Below are 13,941 nucleotides of genomic sequence, written 5' to 3' on the forward strand. Positions count from 1 at the left end.
TGGGTTTAAAAGTCAGGTTTATTTCACTAAATCTCAGTTTCTGAACTCACTGAAAACACCATGACACAGCACTTTAGCAAGGCTCTTTATTGTTCAGTCGAGTTAATTTAAAGTTAAACAATACAAAACATTTCAGATTAAATAAAACAAGCTCAATCCATCACTGTGATAATAATCCATCCCAGTCTTTGTGTGTATGATGACGAGATATCGCCGCGTCACTGTGTGTGGACGGTGACTTTGCAGTTGTTGTTTTTTTTTGTCCTCTGTTGGAGCCTGATGAGGAGACTCACGGCTCCGACGGAGACAGAACTCGTCTCCTGAACGCCCCGCGGATGAGCAAGAACATTGTTGGAGCCGCAACCATGGCAACGGCGATGGAGATCTGTGGGCGATAACGAGAAAGTGAAGACCACGGTCACGTCTGCAGTGATGTGTTTGTTTACCTGCTGGTGTTTTATTTATTTAGTCAGTGAGGCTAAATAACAAGGTACATCTTCACTAGCACTCTGTGAATCATCACCATCATCATACACCTTTATTATTATTATTGTTGTTATGGAGAAAATGTAAAAAAAACTATAGGCAATAATGATTTTATCATAACCAACTATATAAAACTATAAAACTATAAAAAGACAAAGGAAATAAATAATAAACATGCATTTCCACGCGATGTGAAAGTACAATATAGAACAAATGTAACAATAAGACTATAAAAAAGATAAAATAGAATGTGCACTATAGACATTAAGAAAGTGTAATTAAGGCTTTTAACACCGACCTTAATAGCAGCACTATGTTCCTTTTGGAACAACTGAAGATGGACTTTGAAGAGGGCGAGGCTGCACGGCAGGTAGGAGTCCGTGCCCTCTGAGTCTCTGCATCTTTATGACGGAATGAAAAAATAAAACAACATCAATTTACTCACAGATTCATGTGATGCTGCACTTTCACGTCACAAACACGAGTCAACGAACCGTTGGTATAAAACACTCAGGAGCAGACTTTGGTCGAGCAGGAACAAATCTGAGAGGCCGAGCTCGGTCAGCAGTGACAGAGGGAGTCTGTACCCTTCTTCTGTCAGGAGGCCCAGGTTGTACCATCCCTGCAGAAGAAGAACAACAGTGGGAATTAAAGGTGCAAACTATAGGAAACAAATTAGAATCTGAATCAGGATAAAAAACGCGAAACACTTTTACAAATCCCGAAACAAATGTATAAAAACCACAGTCCTTAAGGAAAAGGGATCGTACCAAACGCTGCAAGTGACCCGGAAGTTGTTTTTTGTTTTGACAGTAAGACACGTAATATTTAATTTAACAAATAAACATGGAGTGACATTAAAACATTAATTTTATTTTATTGAATTAACTCATACAGTGAACTTTATTGCAAAAGTTTCATATAAGAAGTAGTAAAAAGGACAAAGAGAGTGGCTCTTATTTTGAAAGCCAGGTTGAGAGGAAGTGGTGCTACATAAGATGTGGCTTTTGTTGATTTGTTTGGGGGATTTGTTTGCACTTCCAGGACACCGTAGAGGTTGTGTTATCTTGTATCAGGCTACAATAAGTGACATTGTTTCTATAAGAAAACAATTCTTCTGAAGTGATTTTCCGTTCATGGAAAACCAGAGGGTATGAGCCCTCGCTCTCCTCTTGTTGCAGTACCCATTTTAAACACTAGGGGCTGCTGTTGCAACACATTTTTACATTCACAGGAAATCGTCTTTAAAAATGCACATTCATTCACTCGCCGTCAGAGCGGTGATTTTGTACGAGACACAGACCTGTGGCTGCTTCCTCAGCGCTGCCTGTTTGTACATCTCTGCCGCCGCCGACAAGTCCTTCTGACCTTTGACCTGACCCTCGTAGAACAGGTCACCCATTTTGATAAAAGCTGGGGAGACGAGGGTCACATAAAAAAAAAAATCACGTGAATTTGTGCACAAACCTGCAAATTAAAGTTTAAACATAAACAAAAGTGGGTTTTTTTTACCGTAAGTGTCTGGTTTTTGACTTTGCAGCGACAGATTATAATATCTGCACATACACTGAGAGGCAAAACCTGGATACAGAAAACTTCCCTATTGACATGGAAATGAAAATAATACTTGTTTATTTTTATTTTATTTTCAACAGCCAAAATTATAATATGTAATAATTACCAATAATACAGTTATAGTACATGTGCTTTTTTTGATTGTTTGTATTTGTATCTCCTGCGCCTTAAATCTTAGTCTTACTTTATCATAAATGTTATTATTTATGGTTCCGCTGTGTAAAAATGGTGCAAGGTGTGACATAACATATAAAAACAGTCTCTCCTTAATACCAACAATCGTATTCAATATTCTCTGTCTTTGATTTAAAGGTTCATTTTATGGACCAAACACTAATGAATGTTAATCAATGATGAAAATAATAATTATCCAATAATACAGTTATGTGTATTTTCATGTGCAAAAACACTCTCCTTAATATCAAAAATCTTTAATATAAAGATTCAAGTGAATAAATAAATGAAATATTCCCGCTTTTTATTGTATTTTTCTCAAGTTTCCCAACTTTATTTCTCAAAAAGAAGAGAAAACAAAGTTTAAATGACTGTAAAGTCGCGTAAATAACGTAAAAATGTTGTATAACTCACCGGGTTTTGTTCACAGATGTACGCCACGTTGAATTGTGCGACCGTGTATCCCGACTCAGCCGCCATCAGGTAATACAACAGTGAGGTGAACCTGGTGAAAAGCCATAATAACGACAATAATAATAATAATAATAATTGTCATCATAATAATTAAAAGAAGAAAAATCAGGAGATAATTACACGTCGCCGATGAGATACGAATCCAAGGCTTTTCTTAAGACACTGCCCAAGTGACCGTTGTGTTCCGACGCCCACTTCACCCACCTGCACGCAGTTAACAGCCACTTTATTAGGTACACGTCAAGCTACAACTGCTTGTTGACACTAATATTTGATTTTCCACGCAGCTTTTACCCTCCACACGAGGGCTCACGGTCGCTGGAGCCAAACCGCAGCTGACATGTGGCGGTTGTAATTATGTTTTCCACATTATTTACTTGAATAAATGCATCTTAAATGTTTTTTTTTATTGTGAAGTTCAGACTTTACTGGCAAAAGTGATGCTCATGTGGAGGATAAAGCGGTAGAAGAGAAGTTTCCTGACAAGAAAACCTCAGATTTACCTTCACCGTAAAACAACAAAAGAGTCAGTGACTCACAGAACAGCGTCTGCAGGACGTCTGTCGACGAAGCCTGGTAAACCTGTGCTCCACATTTCTGCCAGGAGAAACGCTCCTCTGATGTGACCTCGCTCTGCTGCCTTCAAATAATACTTATACGCCATGAACTGTGTGGAGAAAAAAAAAAAAAACAATGTTTCAATGTTAAAATACACTGGGGTAAATACAGGAAGTCGAGCAAATGAATAAGCTACAGACTTTTCACAGGTGGCAGATTTATTCTCTCGTCATCCTCCTCTTCCTCACATATACTTCACACACTGGTAGAGTGAGAGATAATGTGACTCTAATTTTTATTATTTATTATTATTAGTTTCATTTTCTATTTACTTTGCTCCAGGGACCACCAGAGGAAGCTCACGTACCACTGATGGTACACGTCCCACAGGTTGAGAACCATGGCATTAAAATACAAATAAAAGCACTGATAATAAGTTGATATTTCCATTACTGTATTATTATCTTAAATTGGCATAATTGTTACACATGACTTGAAATAGCCGTTTAAGTTGTTTCCACCACAAGGGGGCGCCTGCATCTTTCCAGTCATTCCAGGACATTGTGATTAAAATTCTAGTTTTTCCACTTAATAACGTTCACTAAACAAAACAACACATTCTTCTTTTTTTTCTTTTGTTACATATTTCGAAGTAACTGCGATCAATATGTTCACGTCTTCAGGGAACAAGGTCAAATGAAAGGTCAAAGGTCAAGTTTATATTTAGGAACAACCCCTGCTGCTATAGATGTTTGAATATGGATAACAAATTAAAAAAAACAAGAATAATCAATTTTAAAAGAATTATAAAATACATTTGGCTGTGATGATTAATCAATTAATTGTAAATCAATCACTTAACAAAGTTTCAACTATTTTGATATTTGATGAATCAGTTTTCTGATTTTTCAGCTTCTGACAGATTAATCAGTGATGAAAATAATAATTATCCTCGAGCCCTTAAATTACAAAAGCATAAAAATAGGACAAATAAAAGTAAGTAAATAAAAGGAATGAGAGTAAAACGGTAGTTTAAAAGCATATTATTTTTGACGACATTGTGGTTTTCAGTGATATTCTGCGTGATTTTGGTGAGTAAACTGAGTTGAACTGACCTTGTTGGCGGCTCTTCCTGGATAGAGACCCTGTAAATACATCACCCCCAGGTTCAGAGCAGCGTCTGGACTCTGGAGCAGATCTGCCTGTTCCCACAGCTGCACGGCTTTTTCATAGTCCTGCTCAAAGGTCTCGTAATACCAGGCCAGAGCATTGAAGGCGGGAACAAAACCCTGCAGGGGACAGATTATTTCTGTCTGTATAACTGACAACAGACGTGTTTCTGTGATTAACATTTAAACAACAAATAACCTGCTCCATTGCTTTCTTGAGGAACGTGACAGCTTTTGGAACGTCCTTCCTGACTCCACGTCCCTGCAGAGAAATATGTTTTTTTTAATCAAAACAAGTTCTGTGAGTTTTCAGCGTCTTAAATGTGAATACTTTCAGGATTCTTTGCTCCATTTGACAAAAAATATCATGAAAATTGAATCATTTTTGGTTTGTGGCATTTGAGAACATCATCATTTCCAGGTTTGGGCAAAAATAATCAGCAATTATGACATTAAATTTGAATAAATTGAATTAAATGATTTTTTTTAGACCATGAAATGGCAGTGCATTATGACAAAACATGACAATCCTCATTTGATATGTATGAAAAGGACTGATGTTGTTCAAAAAAAATTGAGCTTAATTTTTGAAGACATTGTTGTGCTCAATATTAGCAATATGCCAGTATGTTGAAAATAAATAATTTATTGTATTTTTTAGATCATAAAATGGAGATATATTGTGACAAAACTTGACAATTTAAGTTTTAAACAAAACAAAAAACTTTAATATTTGATACGTATGAAAATGACTGATTTAAACCATTTAAAAAGTAAAATTAAATAATTATAATAATTTATACTATTTCTATAGCTTCATTTTTTTCTGCTGCTAATCTGTCACATATACCAGGCTGCAATAATCAAACTGTAAATAATCCAGTTTGTACATTTAAAATAAATAATTTATTGTGTTTTTAGGCCATAAAATGGAGGTGCAACATGACAAAATGGTAAAATGGTAAAAAAATAATAATAATAAAAATTAACTAATATTTTATATGTATGAAAGGATTGATGTTAGTTTAAAAAAACTAAATAATAATAATAATAATAATAATTTATACAGTTTTTTAGCTTAATTTATTATGGAGACATTTTTGGGCTCAAGGGACTTCAATGTAACTTTATTTTGAAAGTGCATGAACGGGTGAATGAGTTGTGTGAACAGTGACCTGCAGCAGGACGATGCCGTAGTCGTACATGGACTGTGGATCTTTCCACTGAACCGCTCCCCTCTCGTAATGTTTCACAGCTTTGCTGATGTCAGGAGCAACTCCCTGCTGACCCCAGAACAGCATGCGAGCCACTGCATGCTGCAAGACAAACGCTGGATTATTGCATGTCTTCAAGACATAATCTCTTTCTACTTTTACCCAATGATAAGATTCTTTTGTGGGACACACTTAAAATATGCATTTCTGTAATAGTTAATACACCAGAATGTAGAAGCTCTTTAACCGTGTATTTTCAAACTCACTGTTTTACAAAAAACTAACAAAAAGTACATGATTATTTCTTGATTAAGACATTAAATTATACTTAGTGAGTTTGTTATTTGCCGAATATATAATATAATAAGTAACAAGTTTTTGAAAGATGGCTAAAATGCAATAAAATAAAGGTGGTATAATTACTGACACAGATTAAGGAAAAGAGTCTGACTTCTGAGATTAGAGTCAGAATTATTACATTTTTGAATTCTGAATTTTTCCTTCTCAGAATTCTGTATTCTGAATTAATCTCACAATTCTGAGATCAAAATCAGGATTTATTTATTTTTTAGTCATAATTCTGATTTTAATCTCAGAATTTTGATAAAAAGTCAGCGGTCAGAATTATTTCATTTTTTTTCAATTCTGACTTTAATCTCAGAATTCTGACCTTTTTATTGTTTCCAAAAACATTCACACTGTAATCCTCTTCTGTGTATATATAATAAATTTGATTTACTATGTGTGTGTGTGCACGTGTTTTCTTAGCAAAGATAACATAATCTTAACTTGCAGATATAATAATCCAGAGATGTTTTTCTGTGCTTTGAATTAAAACAGGTGTAATAATAATAATAACCACATGTTTTTATATACAGTATACACTGACACTTCTACATCTTCCTTCTGTTGCACAATGACAAAGATATTGTAAGAAAATGAACTCTTAATCCTAATCTTTATGACGGGACTTTTTCTTGTACCTCAGCTTGAGTGACTCCTCTGCCAGCCTGATGCTTCAGCCACTGGAACAGATGATGGTTCTCTTTGGTCTGATGTTTCAGCGCCTCCTCGTTGTTCAAGTAAACGGCCTCGACAAATTTCTGCAAGAGAAAAAGACAGAAAGTCATGTCATTGACTTAGATTAGATTAGATTAGATTAGATTTCAGGTCTACATAAAATGTGTGTCCATTTATTTAAATGACCTGATCTGGAGAAGGATTCTGCCGGTCAATCGTTGTCTGTTTGGCGATGTTTGCGTAATAAGCGTACGCCACGTCAGTGTCCGCGGGAAGACCGTGAAGTCCTTGGTGATGCAGGTGACCGAGACGCAGGAGAGACAGTCTGTCTTGGTCCTGAGCCGCCAACAGAGAGAGACGCCACGCCTGACAAGAGGGACAAACACAAGTGGACATTTGATCACTTAAGAATAAATCATTCTAAACAGGATATAAAAGTAACTTTCACAATAAATGACCTGTGAAAGTATTATTTCACAGATTTTAACTGTGATAATACACAATAAAACATCGCATTCTTGTGTTATATTGTAAAATCATTGCAGATATGACAAATACAGGAAAATCCCATAAGAGTTAGGCACGTGATAAACACAGTTAAATACAGTATGACATAATTACTGTGAAGTGGCATCATTATGAAGACTGTAATACACTTTTTTATGACATAACTACTGTGGCATGACAGTACAACGCAGTATTTAAATAGAAAAATATACAGTACAACAAAAAATACAACTGCAATAAAATATACTAATACTTATGCAAGATTTATGTCGTATAAATACTGCAAAATCATAGTATACTGTATAAAGTATGATTCAAAGTAATACAACTAGTTTTCATGGGCAGTTTGTCTTCCAGCAACTTCCTGTCTACAGTTTTTTTTTTTACGTTTTTGGTGCTCATATTTCCTGTCCCATAAGAAGCAAATTGTGTCATTTTAATTGAAATACCAATGCTTGAGTACAACAACTATTGCGCAAATATGAATTAAATAACAGTTAAATAACCTAACCTAACACTTTTAAATGCAGTCAAATCATCAAAACTAATATTAATCCAAATCATAATCAACCATGAGCTGAAACTGCTTTGAAATACATAAATTATTCATATGACACCGGCACTACCATCAGACTAGGTTTCCTATGTATTATGAATTTTGTCGTGTTTATGTAAAGATGGTAATAACTATGAGCAGGTAAAGTTCTATATGTAAAAATACGGCATAGTGGGTCGTGATCCTGCTCATGATCGTGGGCTTTCAGCACTGCTGTCGCTAAATACACCAGACTCCTGTGTTAAATATTGAGATTTTAGACATTTCCTTTGCCACACGTTGTTAGATGAACACGTTTTCATGATTTTTATGTCTTTTTTAACTGATCTACAGTTCGGCATTGTTCGGCTTTGATTCCCGTGTCGGACGCCGCACTCACGACTCTTCCCGTGACGACAATCAGTCTGTTGACGTCACATTTTAGTATCGGCTCAGCTCGCTTGGAACCATCGTCAGAGCAGGTACAAAAAAAAAACACCAGGTAAAAAAATATCACACACTGACCTTATTGAGTTGTTTCCTGACTCCGAAGCCGCTGCTGTAGAGCACAGACGCCATGTGCAGAGCTCTGTGGTCAGACAAACAGCCGGCCTGCAGCAGCAGAGGGAGAACCCTGCTGACCGCTGCAACGCTGTCCAGTTTACGCAGAGATAACGTGAACAGAGCTCGACCCACAGAGGACAGACTCACTCTTTTTCCTCCTGAAAGACACAAAACCATAACCATGAAGGAGCAGGTGCTTTATTTTTAATAGATTCAACCTGTGTCATTAAAATGTACTTAAACCTTCAACCAGAGGCCAAAAGTGCCACATTTTAGTAAATCCCACAGTCACAAGTCACCAGAGAGTTTTTTTAAATAAATAATTTTTAAAATATTTTTTTTAAAATAAGGAAATCTAGTTAACTAATTGAGTATCTACATCAGAGGTCTCAAATTCAAACTGTTTTTTTTTTATGAATATATTAATTTTGCATCATATACATGTTTATCTTGTGACCTATTTGTCAAAACAAACACCTTTATTTTGAAATTATGTGAAATATCATGATAAACATTGTTCTTTTAACTTTTTTTTCCACTTGACTGCCATAGAGACCGTCGCCTAGGGCGCCATCTACTGGAAGGACAGTGGAGGAACACAAATAAAAAAATAAAAAATAAAAAATATGAATATAAATCTGCCTATGGGTGCCTTACTCACACAAATATCTATGTCTTACCATGTTTAAAAACTAATATCTTGGACAGTTTGGCTGCTCGTCGTCTTCGGGGCACAGTTGTCTCCCACTGCTCACACTGGGACTGTGATGGACGTCTGTCCTTCATCGTCCACTCATGAAAAACATCAGGACAAGTCTCTGGAGAAACATCACTGACAGTTATACTCAAGAGGACACAGTCGTTGTAGCACCATCTGGTGGACAAAGAAGCCTACTACTACTACTACTACTACAAATACTCCTACTATTACTACTACTACTACTATTACATTAGTATACTGTACTAATACTACAACAACTACTATAACTAATACTACTAGTGCAACTACTACTATTATTACCACCACTACTATACAACTACGACAGCAACAACAACAACTACTACTACGACTACTACTATTATACTACAACAACTACTACTACTACTGCAACTACTACTACTATTACTAGTATACTAATAATACTACTACCACCACCACTACTATTACTAATACTACTACTGCAACTACTACTATTATTATCACCACTACTTTACTACTAATACTACAACAATTACTACCACCACTGCTATACTAATACTAATACTACAACAATTACTACTACTACTATTAGTACTACTACAACTACTACTACTACTACTAATATTACTATTACTGCTATTACTGCTAATACTAATACTGCAGCTACTACTATTACTATTAGTTACTACTATACTACTACTACTACTTCTACTATTATTACTACTACTACTACCACCACTGCAACTAATACTATTATTACCACTACTATACTAATACTACTACTACAACAGCTAGTACAACAACTAGTGCTACTACTACTAGTATTATTATTATTATTATTATTATTATTATTATTAACACTATACTACTACTACTATTATTACTACTACTACTACTACTTCTACTATTATTATTACTACTACTACTACTTCTACTATTATTACTATTACACTACTACTACTACTACTACTATTATTACTACTACAGTATACTATTACTACTATTATTACTGCTGCTATAGTACAACTACATATTTATGGATGTATATACTACCAGACTGTCTGGCGTGGAGAGCGTAGCCACTGATCTTTGTGTTTATCTCCAGACGAAACGCTCGACACGTCCGTGCCCATGTGTCGAGGTTCACGTCTCTGATCACGTCTGGAATCACAGAGTCAGACTGAAGAGGAGAGAACTCGTTAAAACAGACCGATATTAAAAAACAAAGGAAGAGCAGATATGAAGAGAAACGGTGCAGACACAACGTTACCTCACTGGGATGTGATATTCTGTGACGATAGTAAACCACGGGTCCAAAATAGCCTTCAACACCTTTGACAAATTTCCCTCCTCCGATCACAAAATATCCCTCCGTGTCGTCCAGTCTCACCGTGTGTCTCAGCCTGGAGGACACAAGGGACAAAAGAGCATTTTATTCAGTCCTGTTAAGACATTTAAAGTGAGTAAATCGTGTTGACTTACTCGTACTCTTTCGATACGGCCGTTCTCTGTTGCTGACCCATGCACAGCATGGACAAGGTCACCTGAGATACAACGACAGCCGCCATTTTGTTTCTTATTTACAACCTTTATTTTACATTTTCATGCAGTAATATGAAATAATCATCATGATCAAACTCACTGTTCTCCCCTGAAGCGTCAAACTGAGCTGACACCACTCACTCAGAGGCACCTTGAACATGGAGAGGAAGGCGGACGATTGTCCAGACTCTCCACTCAGCTGGATGTGCAGCTCACCTGTAACGTGACCGTGTGACACTTTAGCTCGTATGAACACACACATACACGAGTTCATTTTACACACTGACCCAAAATAAAGAGTCGACCTGAGTTAGTGAGGAGCAGAGTGGGTGTGATGTAGTTATTGCCAGAGTCGATGTGATGAAACACTCCGCACAAGGTGTCCTGGCAGTGTCTGCTCACAAATATCCACATGGAGATCAAACACCTGGACGACAAAAACACACATTTACACAACACTGGATTTAAGTTTGACCCACACGGCACAGCTTGGTGAGAAGTGTGTCGTCTCACCACGGGAATAAGACGGCCTTTAAACGTAAATTCTCCAGCACGTCGCTGCTGTGAGGGCTCAACGTCCTGGTGACGCCAAAGTTCTCTCCAGTCGAAGCAAAAATGGACGACAGCAGACGCACGGTTTCTGAACAACACAAACAATTTTTGATCCAGATTAAGAGCTTGTTGGATGGATAGATAGATAGATAGATAGATAGATAGATAGATAGATAGATCTAGCTAGCATTGTAGTTAGCTAACTGCTATCAGATCGATATGTAGATAGATAGATAGATCTAGCTAGCATTGTAGTTAGCTACCTGCTATCAGATCGATATGTAGATAGATAGATAGATAGATAGCTCTAACTAGCTTTGTAGTTAGCTAGCTGCTATCAGATAGATAGATAGATCGATCGATCGATCTAGCGAGCTTTGTAGTTAGCTATCTGCTATCAGATAGATAGATAGATTGATAGATAGATCTAGCTAGCTTTGTAGTTAGCTAGCTGCTATCAGATAGATAGATAGATATATCTAGCTAGCTTTGTAGTTTGCGAGCTGCTATCAGATAGTTAGATAAGTAGATAGATAGATAGATAGATAGATAGATAGATAGATAAATAAATAGATAGATCTAGCTAGCTTTTTAGTTAGCTATCTGCTATCCGATAGATAGATAGATAGATAGATAGATAGATCTAGCTAGCTGCTATCAGATAGATAGATAGATATATCTAGCTAGCTTTGTAGTTAGCAAGCTATCAGATAGATAGATAGATAGATAGATAGATAGATAGATAGATAGATATAGATAGATAGATAGAATAGATAGATCTAGCTAGCTTTTTAGTTAGCTATCTGCTATCCGATAGATAGATAGATAGATAGATCTAGCTAGCTGCTATCAGATAGATAGATAGATAGATAGATAGATATATCTAGCTAGATTTGTAGTTAGCAAGCTATCAGATAGATAGATAGATAGATAGATAGATAGATAGATGGTGAAATTAATAGGTGACGGAAATTACATTTCAACAGTTTCTTATTTATCCCTTTGGATTTCTATGGATTAAGAGTGTTCTTTACAGCAGAAAAGTTGCATATCACATCTTTAAATCCACCGTACCTTTCTCCAGAGCACACTGTTTCCTTAAAAAGCCCTGATTTAATCGCTGCATCTCTTGGCTCCAGTCAAAGCAGAGTTGGTGTTGTTTGACAGGTCGACTGAAAAAAGGCCTGGGCTGCAAATCTGCCACAGCCTGAGCTGCAACATCATCCTCATCATCCTCATCATCCTCATCTTTGCTGTACCTGAGCGAGGCCCTCAGCATACAGCTCAACACCCACTGAGAGTCTGGAACAATCCCATCAGCCTGGTACACCAGCCAGTCCGGCAGGTTCAGCCGCACAGTCCTGGTCTTAGCGTCGCCGGGGACGCAGCGCCACCGCCTGAGCCGCAGTGTGGAAACGACGCCAGTGTCAAAGACGACGACACAGTCCAGATGCACTGAGGCTCCTTCTTCATCGCAGGAGTAAAGGACCTTCAGAGGATGGTGTGGACGAGGCTCCTGTGGAGGATTCTGCAGCGTCACCTCGTCGACAGCCCAGGTCACCTGGACTCGGAGAGAAGACACAGACACACATGAGATGCTCCGTCCATGAGTCCAAGGTCACACTGATAGATTTGATAAGATAAAATGAGATGATATAAAATGAGTTAAGAGTGTTTACAGTGCTAAAGGGGAAATTAAATTGGGTTTACATGAGGTTTGATGAGATCAGATGAACAAGATAAGTAAAGATTAGGTAAGATAAGAGGAAATTAATAATTAGTTCTTACTAATAATAATTAGTAAGAACTAATTATATAATAAATAATAATATATATAATAAATAATAATTACTAAATGGAGATTTACAGAGTCAGAGCAGTGGCTACAATGGGATTACATGAGATTAAATAAAATGGGAATTGGATAAAATACTTTAAAATGACATGAAACAGGAAAAGGTCAGACACGCTGAGATAAAAATAAGGTGAAATGAGACAAGATGGGATGAAATAAGACAAGTGAAGATGAGATGAGACATTTACAGTGATACAGCAGTACTTAAACTGAGATTACAAGAGATTGGCTAAAATGGGATGACATGGGATAAAATGAGATTAAATAAAATAAGAGTGTTTAATGTTAAAGCAGAAATTAAGTCCACAAAAGGGAGATTTACAGAGTCAGAGCAGCAGATTAAAATGAGATTACAAGAGATTCAATAAAATGGGATTGGATAAAATATGTTAAGATCAGTGTTGTAACATAACAAACAAACAAAGCTATGTTTAAAATTTTACTCCACGACATTTCCTCAAACTTTCTTTGTTACGAGTTTTTTACTACCAAATTAAATCAGAAGAAGAAGAGGTGGTATTATGGTCTGTATTTATATAGAGCTTCTTTACACTACTGTTTTCACATTTTCTTATTCATATGCTGCAACACAGGGTTAAGTGTTTTAACTTGTCTTAAGTTTAAAGACAACTCACCTGACCACTTTTTTTTAAAAATACTTTTACTACATTTTATATATAAAAAAACAACTTTTGATACTTAAGTACAGTAATTGTCATAAACTTTACTTTTACTTAAGTAATATTATAAAAAAAGTGACTTTAACTTCTACCAAAGTAATTTTCTGGTAACATAATTGTACTTTTACTTTTAAATAACTCTTTAATAAGGTAACTTCATACAAGAATGGCCTAGAGGGCGATGATGATGTAGGACAAACTCAGACGTGCTGAGATGAGACAAGATAAGACTTTCACATCAGAAGAGACATTTACATATAATAAATAGCATATGCAGTATTATACTGTATGACCCTCAGTATTGAGGCCTTGATGATCACGCACATACAGCAGTGT

The 13,941-nt window shown here is 36.3% G+C and overlaps 1 protein-coding gene across 1 annotated transcript; it reads right to left on the bottom strand.

Moving 5' to 3' along the window:
- On the bottom strand, positions 1-12,682 carry LOC122773531 (protein sel-1 homolog 3; the record flags this gene model as incomplete). The annotated part of the gene is made up of 22 exons (XM_044032291.1): positions 1-385; positions 785-887; positions 981-1,108; positions 1,790-1,899; positions 1,999-2,086; positions 2,650-2,740; positions 2,830-2,913; positions 3,249-3,376; positions 4,383-4,556; positions 4,636-4,698; positions 5,612-5,752; positions 6,634-6,753; positions 6,857-7,036; positions 8,238-8,434; positions 8,957-9,094; positions 10,030-10,156; positions 10,247-10,379; positions 10,459-10,520; positions 10,619-10,734; positions 10,824-10,945; positions 11,032-11,158; positions 12,145-12,682. Coding segments are annotated over 22 exons (3,066 nt in total), but the record flags the coding sequence as incomplete, so codon positions are not given.
- Between the last annotated feature and the right edge of the window lie 1,259 nt (positions 12,683-13,941).

Source organism: Solea senegalensis, linkage group LG8 (genome assembly GCF_019176455.1).
Source record: "Solea senegalensis isolate Sse05_10M linkage group LG8, IFAPA_SoseM_1, whole genome shotgun sequence".
NCBI classification, from domain to species: domain Eukaryota; kingdom Metazoa; phylum Chordata; class Actinopteri; order Pleuronectiformes; family Soleidae; genus Solea; species Solea senegalensis.